Source organism: Salmo salar, chromosome 05 (genome assembly GCF_965601325.2).
Source record: "Salmo salar chromosome 05, fSalSal1, whole genome shotgun sequence".
NCBI lineage: Eukaryota > Metazoa > Chordata > Actinopteri > Salmoniformes > Salmonidae > Salmo > Salmo salar.
Genome location: NC_138295.1, coordinates 55,325,017 through 55,343,082, shown reverse-complemented (window position 1 = coordinate 55,343,082; position 18,066 = coordinate 55,325,017). Strand labels below are relative to the sequence as shown.

The window sequence follows — 18,066 nt, the reverse complement described above, 5'->3', positions numbered from 1 at the left end:
CCTTTCCAAGAAGTCAAATTTCTGCCCTGCTAGAGTTGCCACGGTCAACTGTAAGTGCTGTTATTGTGAAGTGGGAACATCCAGGAGCAACAACGGCTCAGCCGCGAAGTGGTAGGACATAAGCTCACAGAACGGGACCGCAGAGTGCTGACGCGCTTAGTTTGGAACTCCCTACCGAGTTCCAAACTGCCTCTGGAAGCAACGTCAGCACAAGAACTGTTCATCGGGAGCTTCATGAAATGGGTTTTCCGTGGCCGAGTAGCTGCACACAAGCAATGCCAAGCGTTGGCTGGAGTGGTGTAAAGCTCGCTGCCATTGGACTCTCGAGCAGTGGAAACGTGTTCTCTGGAGTGTTGAATCACGCTTCAACAGACAAACCTGGATTTGGCGAATGCCAAACAAGTCTCTGAATGTCATTGAGGGGCCCGGACTTGAGCCTGATCGAACATCTCTGGAGAGACCTGAAAATAGCTGTGCAGCAATGCTCCCCATCCAACCTGACAGAGCTTGAGAGGATCTGCAGAGAAGAATGGGAGAAACTCCAAATACCGGTGTGCCAAGCTTGTAGTGTCATACCCAAGAAAACTCGAGGCTGTAATCACTGCCAAAGGTGCTGCAACAAAGTACTGAGTAAAGGCTCTGAATACCCATGTAAATTGTTTTTTTAATATAAATTAGCAAACATTTCTAAAAACCTGTTTTTTCTTTGTCATTATGGGGTATTGTGTGTAGATGAGGGGGAAAAAATATTTTTGAATAAAGCTGTAACCTAATAAAATGGAAAAAGTCAAGGGTTCTGAATACTTAATGAAGGCACTGAACGAAAGTATAAACGCAATATGTAACAATTTCTAATATTTACAGAGTTATTGTGCATATAAGGAAATCAGTCATTTAAAATAAATTCATTAGGCCCTAATCTATGGATTTCACATGACTGGGAAAACAGATATGCATCTGTTGGTCACGGATACAGTTGAAACTGGGATTCATCCGTGAAGCGCACCCTTCTTCACCGTGCCAGTGCCCATCAAAGGTGAGCATTTGCACACTGAAGTCTGTTACAACGCTGAACTGCAGTCAGGTCAAGACCATGGTGTGGACAACAAGCATGTAGATAAGCTGAAAGTTTGTGCAGAAATTCTTCAGTTGTGCAAACCCACAGTTTCATCAGCTGTCCGGTTTGCTGGTTTCAGAAGATCCCGCAGGTGAAGAAGGTGGATGTGGAGGACCTGGGCTGGCGTAGTTACATGTGTGTCTGCGGTTGTGAGGCAGGTTGGACATACTGCCAAATTCTCTAAAATGACGGAGGTAGCTTATGGTAGAGCAATATACATTCTATTCTCTGGCAACAGCTCTGGTGGACATTCTTGCAGTCAGCATGCCAATTGCACGTTCTCTCAAAAATGTTGACATCTGTGGCATTGTTGTGTGACAAAACTGTACATTTTAGAGTGGTCTTATTGTCCCCAGCACAAGGTGCACATGTGTAATGATCCTGTTTAATCAACTTCTTGATATGCCACAGCTGTCAGGTGGATGGATTATCTTGGCAAAGGAGAAATGCTCACTAACAGGGATGTAAAAAAAATGTGTGCACAACATTGAGAAATAAGCTTTTTGTGCGTGTGGAAAGTTTCCAGGCTAATTTATTTAAACTGGTACCAACACTTTTGATGTTGTGTTTATTTTTGTTAAGTATATTTTATATGACTTAAAGTGATTGATTTCCTTTCAAAGACTTTCTTGGAGTTAGGAAAATCCTGCCTTGGCGCGAAAATGCCCATAGGAGTTGGCAAGACTGCACAGGGATGGTGACTGGGTGCCTTTACCTTAAGCTGCTGGTTGGTTCTCTTCAGGAACTGAATCTCCTCTGTGTGTTTCTTCTCCACCTGCCGTCTCTGTCTCTCTCTTCTCGATGGCCTCACACTTGGCCTTCTGCTCGTTAACCTGTCTCGCCAGGTCCCGCTTCTTGTTCTCCAAATCGGAGATCTACACAAATCAAATTCACTTTGGGGTAACAAAGGTTTTTAATCATTCAATGGCACAGCAGTCCATTCACTTGGATTGTTTATCCTCATTCATTATCTTTAGCTTTATCTGTAAGATGAAGTGGTAAAGGATGAGTGTTCTCTGACGTCATGGGCTGGGTTTAGACAGGCAACCTAATTCTCATATTTCTTTTCACTAATTTGATATTTTAACCAATCAGTTTAACTCGGACACAGATTAAACCCACTGAAATTGCTTTTTAGTTCAGAACCAGGATTATGCTAGCCTAATCTAGTCCTCTTGGAAATTGGCCCGGCTTTAGAATTTGCATCCAACACACTTTTCCAATATTACTACCGTCCATGCATCTCATCTCATCTTTTCTTCCTCTCTCTCTCCTTACCGAAGCACTGGGAGTAGAGCTCCCTGAGGACTGGGCAGATGCCAGTCTCCCTGGTCTGTCTCTGCTGCAGCTTCAGATCCAGCTGCTCCTATAGGTGCACCACGTCCATGCGGGTACACGGCGTGCTAGACACCTGCTACACCCACAGCTGGTTGGTCTCCATCCATTCCCTGTAACACTGGTAGAGCTGAGATTAACACAGGGTTGCCAGATTTCAGGTTTTACAAAACCGGGAATATTGGTTAATTTCCCTAAGGGGAAAAATAGGGAGAAGGGTGTTAATCAGTAAAGATGTGTGTCATGTCATACCGGGGTGGTAGGATGGCATTGAGGATCTCGGTTTGCTCTTTGTTGGCATCGGCTGAGGAGGTGTTGGGTTTGGGTAGAGGTGGCACAGGGCCAGTCGTGGCAGGCTGTTGTGGGGCCACTTTCAGAGTCCGTGCCTGAATTTGCAGTACACATTTAGATTAGAAGAACATCCATCTTCAGCTAATTTGATGTTGAAAAAAAGCTAAGATAATTGTTTGACATCTCTCACCGCTCACTAGGAACATTGGCATGACATTGATTTCAAAATAATGCCCGTGGATGTAATGTATGTTAGATACCACTATATGGATTCAGTTAGCTACCTGTAGCTGGGTGATTATGCAACTTCAGACACTTTGGCAGTGCAAACTTTCAGAAATTAAAACTTATTCAAACACCATTTTACCAGTATTGTACTTGTCTTTGATTTGTCTAGAACCTATATCTGATAATAGCTGCGATTGTACTATTCAGGAATTTATATATTTGTCATTTTTCCCCAGACAGCCATAGACAAATGTAATTTCCATCACGTCATTAAACATCCATTTTAGTTGAAAATGAAATATCATACAATTGATTTATAATGGATTTCTTATACATTTGTACATGAACTTGTATTGAATATTATTTAAAGTGATTTTTTTAAGGCTTTCCTAATATTAATAATTCAACATGTCGCCTGAATGTATAAACTTGCCTTGGTGACAGCTGAAAACATTTATTTATCATCAAAAATAAGATATTTCCACCCAACCTTTTTGAGAGATTATGATAACAACCATATGATTTCCATATCTAAAACAAATAAATGTATGTACATTATACATAATATACTCATTTACCTCAAAAATATGGGTTGTGATGGAAATGACGAGGAGTGGTGGAAATGACATCTATGTAAAAAAGAATGAATGATAACAATATTTTATTGCAAACATTTTGAACAACAACCATTAAACATTTCAGACCTATTCTGGGTTGTAGGCCCATCCCTCACAAAGTGTACAGCAGTAGCTGATGGGCAGAGCTCAAGGAAGTAGGTCAGTGTTTTTGCGAGATGGGCCAAGATAGCAGAGGGGTCATGCCGCATAGAAGAGCTCAGTGAGCAAGTGAAACTGTATCATTTGTGGTATATCCAACACAGGTGTGGAGGGTCACCTGCTTGTGAGAATCACCAAAGTGAACTGCCTGGATTTCACTGGTGTATTTACACAGGTAGTTCTCTGCAAAGTCAATATGCACAATGATCACCTCTTTCCCCAGATTCTCTTAATTTTCTCAGTTTGGAGTATTGGTGTCGAATTTTGTACATGTGTTTCCCCAACTTCTCTTTCAATCCTTTGGAAAAGTCCTCCAATAGAATCTGGAGTGTGCCACATACCTTTTCTTTTACTGTCAAATGTACAGTGAACTTCTCCATGTTCCCTCTTTGTTTTTCTACACAAGCAATATTTACCTCGATTTTTCTTCAATTTCTGGACATCACATCTGGAACAACTGTCCACTGCAGCCATGCGCTTCAGTGTCAATATGTTTCCATGGTAACTACATTAACATTCTCTTGAAAAAACTTTATTAATGAGGAATTTGTCCTCAGTGGTGGAAATGACACCACTCCCAAAGGACAGGTATATTTTGTGTAAAAAAACAATATAAAGGGCATACTAACAATAAATATTGATAATAGATTTTATTTAATTGACTCTTTCTGCAGTACATAACATTATATGATGTGTAATTATTAATATTTTCTCATAGAAAAACATAGTAGAAGCTTAAAAGTCTGGGTCAGGAACAAGGGCAAAATAGGGAAATTGAGGTATAAAATGTATTTGAAAAGTAGCTAAGATACTTGATAGAGAGGTGTTTAAAAAAGTATGGGGTGATTCCAGTGTGAACTTAACATACAAATATTTTCTATAGAATCCCCAAAATTGACCAGAGGACATGGAAGTGCCCGTAGTTGCAGAATCACCCAGCTACTGTAACTAACGTTAGCAGCCAGCATTAAACACGTTTTTTTGTTAACGTTACTCTACCTTTGGTGACTTATTATCTGTGTTTCTGCTCACCAAGACTGGGTTGTCATATTTCAGCAGAGAATCAGCTAGAGGAATCATTGTGATACATTGATTACACTACACATAAAAACGTGGTTTGTTGTAGCAAGTAATGTCTCGAGGAATGTATGTATGTGTTGTTGAAATGTGAATTGATAACTTATTTGTTTATTTCTACCATGGCAACTTAATTCCATGCGCGACTCACTAACCTCTCGGAGCGGCTCGAAGGCATGATTCAGAGTTGTTTCAAACCTTTGATGCTATGAATTGGGAAAGGAAAATTAAGTACATTTAATTATAACATTTGTAGGTGCATGACCTCATTGAAAATATGGTAGAATAGGTCTGCAATATTACAACGGAACTAAAGTGAAGTAGTCTATAGCCACGGTGAAAAATATATATAGCGTTCTGCCGGAGGCGGAAACGCGTTTCCTTGCGCACAATAGGAAACTTTCTCAGCGTTTGCAGTTGAGTTTGTTGTTCACGTTTTATACATATGTATTCGCTGTGAACTTTATTTCGTCGATTAACAACGATTGGTTGAGTTTCATAATGAATAAAGAGAGACGGCATAAAAGAGTGGAATCCCCTGTGCGGGACTCAAAACCGAAAATCAAACAAGAGAAACTGAGCCCTGCTAGGCCCCAGAGATCACGCCGCTCGAGTTCGGGGTCCAACGGCAGTCCAAGCCCACCGCCGCAGAGGAGACGAACGAGCAGGTAGCTAGCCTGATTTCATGGGTGTATGGTATTGTAGTTAGCGAGCACAAATTACACAGTGGGGTTGCAAGCCCATGATTTTACACAATATCAATAATAGCAACTAGTTAACAATTTAGCTAACTAGTAGGCGTTATTGTTATGCGTTAGTCTTGGAACGTTAACGTCAGTCCTCAATTAGCCCTTGATCTTGACTCAGTTTGGAGTATTACACAAGTCATTGGACAAAGGCGTCTTTTGGAACGCATCGCTGGCGGAAGTATAAGGACCTTATTTTTAGTATCATATAATTTCAAAAAACAAAATGTTAAATTGATACACGCCTTGATAGGGTTAAGGTTAGTGTACCCACACTGAAATATCTCCATGTTAAAGTGCTTGTTTACGGAAGACGAGGCGACCGACCACCTGTGCTATCTAGCTAGCATGCTCCATCCCAACACCTGTGTGTAAGCATAACTCGGGAAGTGTAGCTGAAGTGTAGTTTCATCTGGTGGAGGCTACCAAAGCCGAATGGATCTGCAAAACTGTTAGATTAAGTGTTTTTTTCTCTCTCGCTGATGGATAAATGCCAAATGTTTTGAGAGACGTATGGGAAGTGATGATTATTGACGTTTCTAAACGTTAAAACGGTGTCAGGATTGTACCTAGTTCACATGAGGTGGTAGTGGGCAAAGTAAATGACTGAACTGTGGGGTCAAAGCAGAATGCTGCCTAGTTTCCCCTCAATTAGCTAGCTAAGTCTCATTTAATGTTAGTTGACTGGAAACCGTGAGAGCTAGCTAGAATTCAAATAAAATTGTCACAAGCACTGGAGACTTTACCGTGAAATGCTTGCTTATGAGCCTTTCCATTGATGCAGGGTTTAAAAATTAAATGGTAAGGAGGAATAAAATAGAATAGCGCTGCACATTGACTAACCTGTGCCCCTGCTGCACATTGACTAACCTGTGCCCCTGCTGCACATTGACTAACCTGTGCCCCTGCTGCACATTGACTAACCTGTGCCCCTGCTGCACATTGACTAACCTATGCCCCTGCTGCACATTGACTAACCTGTGCCCCTGCTGCACATTGACTAACCTGTGCCCCTGCTGCACATTGACTAACCTGTGCCCCTGCTGCACATTGACTAACCTGTGCCCCTGCTGCACATTGACTAACCTGTGCCCCTGCTGCACATTGACTAACCTGTGCCCCTGCTGCACATTGACTAACCTGTGCCCCTGCTGCACATTGACTAACCTGTGCCCCTGCTGCACATTGACTAACCTGTGCCCCTGCTGCACATTGACTAACCTGTGCCCCTGCTGCACATTGACTAACCTGTGCCCCTGCTGCACATTGACTAACCTGTGCCCCTGCTGCACATTGACTAACCTGTGCCCCTGCTGCACATTGACTAACCTGTGCCCCTGCTGCACATTGACTAACCTGTGCCCCTGCTGCACATTGACTAACCTGTGCCCCTGCTGCACATTGACTAACCTGTGCCCCTGCTGCACATTGACTAACCTGTGCCCCTGCTGCACATTGACTAACCTGTGCCCCTGCTGCACATTGACTAACCTGTGCCCCTGCTGCACATTGACTCGGTACCTGTACCCCCTGTATAAAGTCTCATTTTTGTTATCTGATATTGTTAATATATACTTTAGTTTATTTAGGAGATTTTCTTAACTGCATTGTTGGTTAAGGGCTTGTAAGTAAGCATTTCATGGTAAGGTCTACACCTGTTGTATTCGGCGCATGTGAGGAATAACATTTTATTTTATTTCACAGTATGTACAGCGAGTACCAGGTCATTGTGCATAGGTGCGAGCTATGAGGTAGATATGCACATGAAGACGGTAAAGTCACTAGGCATCAAGATTGATAATAAGAGTAAAATAAAGAACAGCGCAGCAGCAGCAAATTAGTGTAGAGGTGTGTGTTTGTATTGTCTGTGTGAATGTCTGTGGGAGTGTCAGTGTAATGTGTATGTAGTCTAGTGAGTGTGCATAGGGTCAGTGCAAGACAGTTCTGGTACCATTAACTGGCTATTGAGCAGTCTTATGGCTTGGGGGTAGAAGCTGTCTCAGAGCCGTCTGAGAGCCGATCGTCCGGCAGCAGAGTGAATAGTCTTTGGCTTGGGTGGCTGGAGTCTTTGGCAATTTTTCAGGCCTTCCTCTGACTGATGTACTGGGCTGTCCGCACCACCCTCTGAAGTGCTTTGCGCTCACGGGTCGGTGCATTTGCCATACCAAGAGGTGCTGCCGCCTGTCAAGATGCTCTCGATGGTGCAGCTGTATAACTTTGAGGATCAGAGGGCCCATGCCAAATCTTTTCAGCCTCCTGAGGGGGAAGAGATGCTGCCGTGCCCTCTTCACGACTGTGGGTGTGCGTGTGGACTAGAGGTCGACCGATTATGATTTTTCAACGCCAATACCGATTATTGGAGGACCCCCCAAAAAAAGCCGATGCCGATTTAAAAAAAATAATAATAAAAAATGTTATTATTTATAATAATGACAATTGCAACAATACTGAATGAACACTTATTTTAACACATCAAAATCAATTTAGCCTCTAAATGAAACATGTTCAATTTGGTTTAAATAATGCAAAAACAGTGTTGAAGAAAGTAAAAGTGCAATATGTCCATGTAAGAAAGCTAACTTTAAGTTCCTTGCTCAGAACATGAGAACATATGAAAGCTGGTGGTTCCTTTTAACATGAGTCTTCAATATTCCCAGGTAAGATGTTTTAGGTTGTAGTTATTATAGGAATTATAGGACTTTCTCCCTATACGATTTGTATTTCATATACCTTTGACTATTGGATGTTCTTATAGGCACTTTAGTGTTGCCAGTATAACTTCCGTCCCTCTCCTCGCTCCTACCTGGGCTCGAACCAGGAACACATCGACAGCCACCCTCGAAGCAGCGTTACCCATGTAGAGCAAGGGGAAAAACTACTCCAAGTCTCAGAGCGAGTGACGTTTGAAACGCTATTAGCGCGCACCCGGCTAACTAGCTAGCCATTTCACATCGGTTACACTGCCTCATCTTGGGAGTTGACAGGCTTGAAGTCATAAACAGCGCAATGCATTGCGAAGGGCTGTTTGAATGAATGCTTACGAGCCTGCTGCGGCCTACCATCGCTCAGACTGCTCTATCAAATCATAGACTTAATTATAACACACAAATACGAGCCTTAGGTCATTAATATGGTCGAATCCGGAAACTATCATCGCGAAAACAAAACGTTATTCCTGTTACATTGCACAACCTTCAATGTTATGTCATAATTACGTAAAATTCTGGCAAATTAGTTCGCAATGAGCCAGGCGGCCCAAACTGTTGCATATACCCTGACTGCGTGCAATGAACGCAAAATGACACAATTTCACCTGGTTAATATTGCCTGCTAACCTGGATTTCTTTTAGCTAAATATGCAGGTTTAAAAATATATACTTCTGTGTATTGATTTTAAGGCATTGATGTTTATGGTTAGGTACAGTCGTGCAACGATTGTGGTGTTTTCGCAAATGCGCTTTTGTTAAATCATCCCCGTTTGGCCAAGTCGGCTGTCTTTGTTAGGAAGAAAGTCTTCACAGTTCGCAACGAGCCAGGCGGCCCAAACTGCTGCATATACCCTGACTCTGTTTGCAAGAGAAGTGACACATTTTCCCTAGTTAAAAGAAATTCATGTTAGCAGGCAATATTAACCTCTCTGGGCTAGGTGGCACCAAATCGTCCCACCTACATAACAGCCAGTTGAATCCTGTGGCGCGATTTTCAAATACCTTAGAAATGCTATTACTTCAATTTATCAAACATATGACTATTTTACAGCTATTTAAAGACAAGACTCTCGTTAATCTAACCACACTGTCCGATTTCAAAAAGGCTTTACAACGAAAGCAAAACATTAGATTATGTCAGCAGAGTACCCAGCCAGAAATAATCACACCCATTTTTCAAGCTAGCATATAATGTCACAAAAACCCAGAAGACAGCTAAATGCAGCACTAACCTTTGATGATCTTCATCAGATGACACACCTAGGACATTGTTATACAATACATGCATGTTTTGTTCAATCAAGTTCATATTTATATCAAAAACCAGCTTTTTACATTAGCATGTGACGTTCAGAACTAGCATACCCCCCGCAAACTACCGGCGAATTCACTAACAATTTACTAAATTACTCACGATAAACGTTCACAAAAAGCATAACAATTATTTTAAGAATTATAGATACAGAACTCCTCTATGCGACTCTGTCCGATTTTAAAATAGCTTTTCGGCGAAAGCACATTTTGCAATATTCTAAGTAAATAGCCCGGCATCACAGGGCTAGCTATTTAGACACCCACCAAGTTCAGCCCTGACCAAAGTCAGATTTACTATAAGAAAAATGTTATTACCTTTACTGTTCTTCATCAGAATGCACTCCCAGGATTTCTACTTCAATAACAAATGTTGGTTTGGTCCAAAATAATCCATAGTTATGTTCCAACAGCGGCGTTTTGTTCGTGCGTTCTAGACACTATCCGAATGGTAAATAAGGGTCACGCGCACGGCGCATTTCATGACAAAAGATTTCTAAATATTTCATTACCGTACTTCGAAGCATGTCAACCGCTGTTTAAAATAAATTTTTATGCCATTTTTCTCGTAAAAAAGCGATAATATTCTGACCGGGAATCTGCAATTAGGTAAACAGCCGAAAGATAATACAGCATGGGGTCGACTCGGGCACGCGCCTAATTCCTTTGTCCTCTGATCGGCCACTTGGCAAAGGCGATTATGTGTTTCAGCCTGGGGCTGCCTCGACATCGTTCAGCTTTTTCCCGGGCTCTGAGAGCCTATTGGAGCCGTAGGAAGTGTCACGTTACAGCTAAGATCCTGACTCTTCAATAAACAGAGGCAAGAACAACAACACCTTGTCAGACAGGCCACTACCTGCATGAAATCTCAGGTTTATGCCTGCCATATGAGTTCTGTTATACTCAGACACCATTCAAACAGTTTGAAACTTTAGGGTGTTTTCTATCCAAAGCCAATAATTATATGCATATTCTAGTTACTGGGCAGGAGTAGTAACCAGATTAAATCGGGTGCGTTTTTTTATCCGGCCGTGTAAATACTGCCCCCTAGCCCTAACAGGTTAACTAAATATGCAGGTTTAAAAATATATACTTGTGTATTGATTTTAAGAAAGGCGTTGATGTTTATGGTTGGAGCAACGTGTACCTAAGCGATTATATGCAACGCAGGACAGGCTAGATAAACTAGTAATATCAACCATGTGTGGTTACCTAGTGATTATGATTGATTGTTTTTCAAAAGATAAGTTTAATGCTAGCTAGCAACTTACCTTGGGTTCTTACTGCATTCGCGTAACAGGCAGGCTCCTCGTGGAGTGCAATGTAAAGCAGGTGGTTAGAGCGTTGGACTAGTTAACGTAAGGTTGTGTGAGCGGACCAAGTCATTTGGTGTCACTCTAAAGCGGAAAGGTGGAATAAACGAGTCAAGAGTAGGTTTTCTTGATTCAACACAGTTCTCTATTGAGGGATTCCTAACAATAAACACTCCGACACAGTCAATTGAGAATCTCCAAAGGAACAACATGCATCTTCTTCTTTAGATGACACAGGATCACATTACGATTATCTTCAAACTATAACAACAATCACATATTCGTCACCGTCTTAATGGATCTTCTTGGATAGCACCTCTCTCCGTAGCCATTCTCCAGAGATAGTTTATCTTCCTCCCTTGTTGCTGGTTCCATCCTCTCTCTTGTAGAGGAATGTGAATATCTCATTAGTACGGTCAGCTGTGCTTAATTGCCTCTGGTTACCTTGTCTCACATGCCTTGTTGGGCTACTATCCGTGAGCCCAGCCTGCCCTCTGGTGGTCCTTCCACAGTTGCAAGATTGAATCCCTGAGCTGACAAGGTAAAAATCTGTCATTCTGCCCCTGAACAAGGCAGTTAACCCACCGTTCCTAGGCCGTCATTGAAAATAAGAATGTGTTCTTAACTGACTTGCCAAGTTAACTACATTTTTTAGACTTTTATTTTTTTTAAATCGGCGTCCAAAAATAACGATTTCCGATTGTTATGAAAACGTGAACTAGGCCCTAATTAATCGGCCATTCCAATTAATCGGTTGACCTCTAGTGTGGACCGTGTTAAGTCCTTAGTGATGTGGACACCAAGGAACTACGCATGCTCTCCCCTCTTTCTCCTATAGTCCACAATCAGTTCATTGATCTTACTGATGTTGAGGTTGTTTTCCTGGCACCACACTCTGCTAAGACTCCGACCTCCCTGTAGGCTGACTCGTCGGTGATCAGGCCTACCAGCGTTGTTGTCAGCAAACTTGATAATGGTGTTGCAGTCGTGCACGGTCATGCAGCTGTGTGGGTGAACAGGGAGTACAGGAGAGGACTAAGCAAACACCCCTGAGGGGCCCCCGTGTTGAGGGTTAGCGTGGCAGAATTGTTGTTGCCTACCCAGGATCCAGTTGCAGAGGGAGGGGTTCAGTCACTGGGTCCCCTAGCTTGGTTATGAGCAAGGAGGGGACTATGGTGTTGAACGCTGAGCTGTAGTCTATGAAAAGCATTCTCGCATAATTATTTCCGCTCTTGTCCAGGTGGGAGAGGGCAGTGTGAAATGCAATTGAGATTACGCGGTCTGTGGATCTGTTGGGGCGGTATGCGAATTGGAGTGGGTCTAGGGTGTGTGGAATGATGGGGTTGATGTGTGTCATGACCAGCATTTCAAAGCACTTCATAATTACAGATGTGATTGCTACAGTCATTTAGGCAGGATACCTTGAATCTCTTGGGAACAGGGGCAATGGTATTCCGCTTGAAACATGTTGGGGTTACAGACTGGGACAAGGAGATATTGAAAATGTCTGTGAAGACACTGCCAGGTAGTCTACGCATGCTTTGAGAACGTGCCCTGGTATTCTGGCCTTGTGATTGTTAACCTGTTTTAAACATTCTGCTCACATCGGCCACAGAGAGCTATATCACAGTCATCTGTAAAAATGGATTTTCAAGCAAGGCACAGTGCTCTATTCTTTGAAGCGAGCATGAAAGGTATTTAGCTTGTTTGGGAGTTCTGCATCGCTGGGCTACTCTGGGTTTCCCTTTGTAATCCTTTATCGTCTGCAAGCCCTGCCACATCACGGGCGTCTGTACTAGCAAAACAGTCTTGTAGCCTTGCGCCAGCTCCCACCACTTCTGTATTGAGCACATCACTAGTGCTCCTTTTTGAGCTTTGGTTTGTTAACAGGAAGCAGGAGAATGGAGTCATGGTCGGATTTGCCCAAGGGAGGACGAGGGAGGGCCTTGTATGTGTTTAGTCTGATTAATCAGGCAGTAATACAGTTAATTGGTACAGAGCCCGAAACTAATGTCTCCAGAATGTTTAATAAAATTACATTTAAACATTACTGGTTGCCTGAGTGGTTTGTTCTTCATTTTCTCCAAATTTGAGAAAATATCCACAGGAAGGTATAGTTTACCCAACTTTTTAGAGAGCCGGTAGGTATATGGTTCGGAACGAGGTAAAGTTAGTTTTAAGGAACCTTTACATGATTTTGCAGTCATTAGTTTCAGGCTGTATATACCAATTAATTCTGTATTACAGCCTGATTAAATCAGACTAGCTATAAATGGTACATTTGCCAGTGGCACACCGGCCCAGTGCCAGCTGAAAGCTGGCACAAATGGGAAAAATTATATACTGTCCCGGGCCAAGATCTCACGTGAAAAGGATAATGTGCGCATAATTTCAATATCACGTAATTGTATACATATTTTGCGGGCTGAGCAAGTAGCCTATAATAACCTACCCTCCATACACTAATAATTGCATTTTAACTTGACAATTTAATGTTTACATTGATTGTTTAGAGGGAAAGAATCTTACCGTAATCTCAAAAAGATTATTGTTAGCGATTTTGAACATTCAGCAGGCTACTATAGGACCCTATAAAATCAGTTTTATCTTTTGCTAAATTCCATTTTCCCAGTTTTGTTATTCCCGGTTTCTGAGTTTCCTATTTTTGTCAGGGTTTCACTCTCAAAATCACACATTTTCAAATTTTTATAGAAAAGCATAAAAATATGACGTTCTACGTCCGGAACAACGCATAAACCACATCAGGGGACTACATTTTTTTCCAGACCTCATAAGTGATGTTGGGGGAGGGGAGTAGTTGCCTTTCAATTCAATTGCGCACCTAGCCAAGAGACAGTTGTTTGGCTAGTGGTGTTTCTGTACTGTACAGTGTAGCCTAAATTTGATGCCAGAGTTTGCAAAACAAATGCTGGCCCAATTGATCAAAATCAGAATTGATATCATTCTGCCAGGTTGATCTACATAGCAGTCCTAATTGTAATTTGATATTTTTTATTTTTTTTGGAAAGCATTCAGAAATGTTCATTCAAACAAATCATCATGACTGAATTGCGCATCGCAGGGATTTAACCATGACTTCGGACCAAACTTTTTAAATACCTGGTTTGCATACCCATTTGTTGCCTTAGCTTTTACTGGTAGTTGTCATAAATTGAACGTCTTCCCTACTGCTGTCGTTCTTCTGTGAGCTGCTCTACGTGACAACGAGTTGAGAGCTGCATCCTCTTGCTGCCCGACAGATTATATTCCTCTCAAAGGCTATGTGTGCGGTGCGTGTAATAAATAATGTACATAAAGAAGTAACAGCTTTGGGAATTTTTGTTTTTCATCAATTATATAGCCCAGATTGAAAATAGCATTATTACAACAACAAAAAATCTCACTGGCCCAAGCAGGCCATTGACAGGGATGATTGACTCCCTAGGCCAGCCTGTATTACGAATTATTTGTCAGATGTCGCTCAGAGAATAATCCAGTAGGAGCTGTCCGTTGTAGCTAGCTATCCTTGGTGTTAAATTACTCAACTATTGGACTTAAAGCCTTTCCCTGTTGATTTGATTGACTAGATCGCCACCCAGGACAAAAGGTCATTCGCCAGGTAGAAGGGCGTTGGGAAGACGAGACAGATCGCCCAAAAACACCGGCAGGAGCCGAAGCCCTCCCCGCAGTGCCGATGTCAAAATAAAGCGGGTGATTCTGCCACTACTTATGAGTAAATGTAACAATTGGGGAAATGCATTCATGTAAAATTTTAATTCAGCAAATATCTTCTTTAAATAGTAACACTTTACCTACTAATTTTGGCCCTATGCTTGACTCTGGAATCAGGCTAATTCTCCTGTCCCACTGTCTCCCCTACAGGAGCAGGATGACCACCGCGGTGCCGATGACCGTAGAAGGCGTGACCGCAACGACAAGCCAGAGCCCTCGGAGCCACCAGTGCGGCGAAGTAGGTGGGAGCAGGCTGACGGACCCAGAGATTCTGACAGACCCAGGGAGAGAAAACGAGGTGAGAGAGAGCGGGGTGGAGGTGGGGACAGGCCCAGAGAGCGCGAATCCTGCTCCTTCCAGGAGCAGCAGGCTGAGAGACAGCAACATGACAATCAACGACGGGACAACCGGCACCGCTTTGAGGAGAACAACGGTGAGGGACAAGCTTTCGGACAAGGTACCCAAGAGGGGGGCGAGGGCAAAGACAGCCCCCCAGTTGATAAAGAGAAGCCCAACTTTGAACTCTCTGGCGCACTCACGGAAGATACCAACACGTTCAGGGGGGAAGTGATCAAGTACAACGAGCCCCCCGAGGCTCGCATCCCTAAGCGCAGGTGGCGACTCTACCCCTTCAAGAACGATGAGCAGCTCCCGGTCATGTACGTCCACAGGCAGAGTGCCTACCTTATGGGGCGGCAGAGGAAGATTGCTGATATCCCCATCGACCACCCCTCCTGCTCCAAACAGCACGCAGTGTTCCAGTACAGGTGAGATCTGACAATCACTTGGTTGCTCAAATCAGGCCCTCGGGATGACGTTATTTTAGCTGCTAATCCTTCGAAAATCATCTCTCTATGTTTTGAAATTATGCCATTTTCCCATCTTCCCAACATTTTCTTGAAGTCTGACACTTAACATCTGGTTAATGTAGTTCTGTTGGGTTTGTGATTTCAATCTCTAGGTCAGGGCTCTCCATCCCTGTTCCTGGTGAGCTGCCCACCTGTAGGTTTTTGTTTCAACCCCAGTTGTAACTAGCCTGATTCAGCTTATCAACCAGCTAATAACTAGAATCAGATGATTAGCAAAAGCCTCCATGACGGTAGCTCTCCAGGAACAGTGTTGGATAGGCCTGGACAGGCCTGCTCTAGGCTATGTAGTTCTGAGTTGGGACACTTTCAACCTCTGGGTAATGTAGTTCTGTGTCTGCTGATTTCCAGGCTGGTGGAGTTCACGCGTTCGGATGGAACTGGCGGGCGGCGGGTGAAGCCCTACATCATTGACCTAGGTTCGGGCAATGGCACCTACCTGAACAACCAGCGCATCGAGGCGCAGCGCTACTACGAGCTCAAGGAGAAGGACGTGCTCAAGTTTGGCTTCAGTAGCCGCGAGTACGTCCTGCTGCATGAGTTCTCCGACACGGCTGAGGTGGACGCCAGGGCGGAGGAAGATGACGAGGGCCTGGACGAGGGCCTGGACGAGGGAATGCAAGACCTCTGAGCCTTTTCGAATAGTTGACTTGCGTCCTTCCATCCTACTTTCCTTTTAAGTAATCACAGATCTTAATTGGTTGGATTGTTGAAAGTAATAGGATTTTGCTTAGTTAAACCTATTCAGTCACTTATAAATATGTGCTTACCTCAGGGGAAACAAGGAAGGAAATGCGCATTCTTTCAAGTATTCTGACAGGGCCATGGATTATCCCATCAAGTGTATTGTGGGAAAATAATGTTCTCACCGATGCCTACCACCTGTTGGCCATCTCCTTAACACAAATGGAACAATGACCTGACATGATGGCGTGTTGGGTTAAGCATCTTTCAGGGTTAATGGAACAAATAAAAAAAGTGGTAGGAGAAGTCTGTGTGGTCTCTATTTGGCGGTCATATAAGCCTGCTTTAACCTGCAGTAACCAGTCTCAGTACTCCCTATTCTCAGGACATTAGTATAAGATCAGTAGTGTGGTTGATTTACCCCCCCCCCCCCGACTGCATACGTTCAACACAAGTGCTCAATGCCAGAAAGAAGTTCCTTGACAAAATAAATATTTTGTTATTATATTTTTGGAATACAACATTGAATACAAAGTAAGGCTAGCCTTCAGCAATAGATTATGTCCAGACCTTAACTGTAAATACACTGGATGTATTGAGTGTGAACGCTGGATTCATCGTATGGTGTACTGTATTTGGGTTTGAGCGTTGCAACAAGGAGTAAAGAAAGCATAGGCGTATATGTATCTGCTTTAAATGTGTGTTTCTTGTGATGTAGGAAAAACGTGTGTATCGCAGTGTATTCTCGTTTGTCCGGTCTTTACCACCAAATTGACTAGCCTATGGAGGTTTCTGGAGAAAGATCATACCACACTGTTAAGCATGACTATTCCTACTACAAAGACAATTTTGTTTTTTACTTTTTCAGACACCATCTACATTGTAGTTCCATTTTAGATGTTTTGTATTGTACATAAAGGTTGTGAAAGACTATTAGTTTTGTTGATGTTTGTTCGTAGTTCAGGTTTACATCTGCCATTCCTTTGATGGTTTACTGTATGGTCAAGTAAATCATTGTAACCTTACAGTAAGCCACATGCATCAAGTGATAAACCAGAGGTAAATGTTGCAACTTCTACAAACTCTAATGTACCCAAAATTCTGATAACCACGGTTATTTCAGTTTTATTACCCTCGCCTGCATTGTGAGTAACATTTTCTCATACATTTCTGTCATATCATTAGTAATAGTATCGCGTAGACCCCTCAAACTTAACTCTGGACCACACTGCATTTTTTCAGGTACTGATTTAGACCTGGGACACCAGGTGTGTGCAATTAATTATCAGGTAGAACAGAAAACGAGCTGGCTCTGGAACTCGTAGGTTAAGAGTTGAGTACCCCTGGTGGTTCTCAGTGTGGGCCACAGAAGTACTGCAAGATAAAAATTGCATTAATATTACAAAAACGCATTTTGGCCAAAGACTGGTATCTGTCGAATAAGTTTAGAGGGTGTAATGCAATACAATGTAATAATATTAAAGGAGCTAGATGTAATATTTTTGTATTGTGATTTCATAGAAGTCCTTAAACGTCCTTAATATATACAGTGATAGTATTTTTTTCCCAAAAAATGTTATTGGGGGCGGACACAACTGCATTCTAATGGTGCAGCCTTATTGGTCAACAAAAGGCGAACGTCTTGTCAAATTTGACTGGGGCCAGCAAATCTCTTGTCAAATTGACTGTGGTCAGCAAATGTTAAACATGTAGAAATCGCTCAGACCCAGTCAATTTGACGAGATTTGCTGGCCCCAGTCAATTGGTCGTCACTCGTTTCTATAACTACAAAGTCATAAACCCCGCCTATTTCTACAATTCTCTAACATTTTAATTTAAACCTAACCCTAACAACCGCAATGCTAACCTTATGCCTAACCTT

General features: G+C 42.6%; 1 protein-coding gene and 1 long non-coding RNA gene across 2 annotated transcripts; one reads left to right on the top strand and one right to left on the bottom strand.

Moving 5' to 3' along the window:
- Positions 1 to 2,751: 2,751 nt before the first annotated feature.
- Positions 2,752 to 4,244, bottom strand: LOC123743120 (uncharacterized). Its single transcript, XR_006769907.2, has 3 exons — positions 4,164 to 4,244; positions 3,550 to 3,600; positions 2,752 to 2,838 (listed from the first exon to the last, which is right to left on the bottom strand). It is a non-coding gene; the product is annotated as an uncharacterized LOC123743120 (long non-coding RNA).
- A 944-nt stretch (positions 4,245 to 5,188) lies between these two features.
- On the top strand, positions 5,189 to 16,490 carry LOC106605131 (smad nuclear-interacting protein 1). Its single transcript, XM_014200476.3, has 4 exons — positions 5,189 to 5,492; positions 14,490 to 14,613; positions 14,785 to 15,401; positions 15,852 to 16,490. Exons 1-4 carry the CDS (start codon positions 5,326 to 5,328, stop codon positions 16,129 to 16,131), a joined length of 1,188 nt encoding a protein of 395 aa, XP_014055951.1. The 5' UTR covers positions 5,189 to 5,325; the 3' UTR covers positions 16,132 to 16,490.
- The last annotated feature ends 1,576 nt before the right edge of the window (positions 16,491 to 18,066 follow it).

Excerpts from the sequence above, each read along its gene's own strand:
- LOC106605131 (XM_014200476.3), top strand. The coding sequence starts at position 5,326 with ATGAATAAAGAGAGACGGCATAAAAGAGTGGAATCCCCTGTGCGGGAC. Across the intron at positions 5,493-14,489 it reads CAGAGGAGACGAACGAGCAG|ATCGCCACCCAGGACAAAAG; the intron begins GTAGCTAGCCTG and ends TTGATTGACTAG. Across the intron at positions 14,614-14,784 it reads CCGATGTCAAAATAAAGCGG|GAGCAGGATGACCACCGCGG; the intron begins GTGATTCTGCCA and ends TCTCCCCTACAG.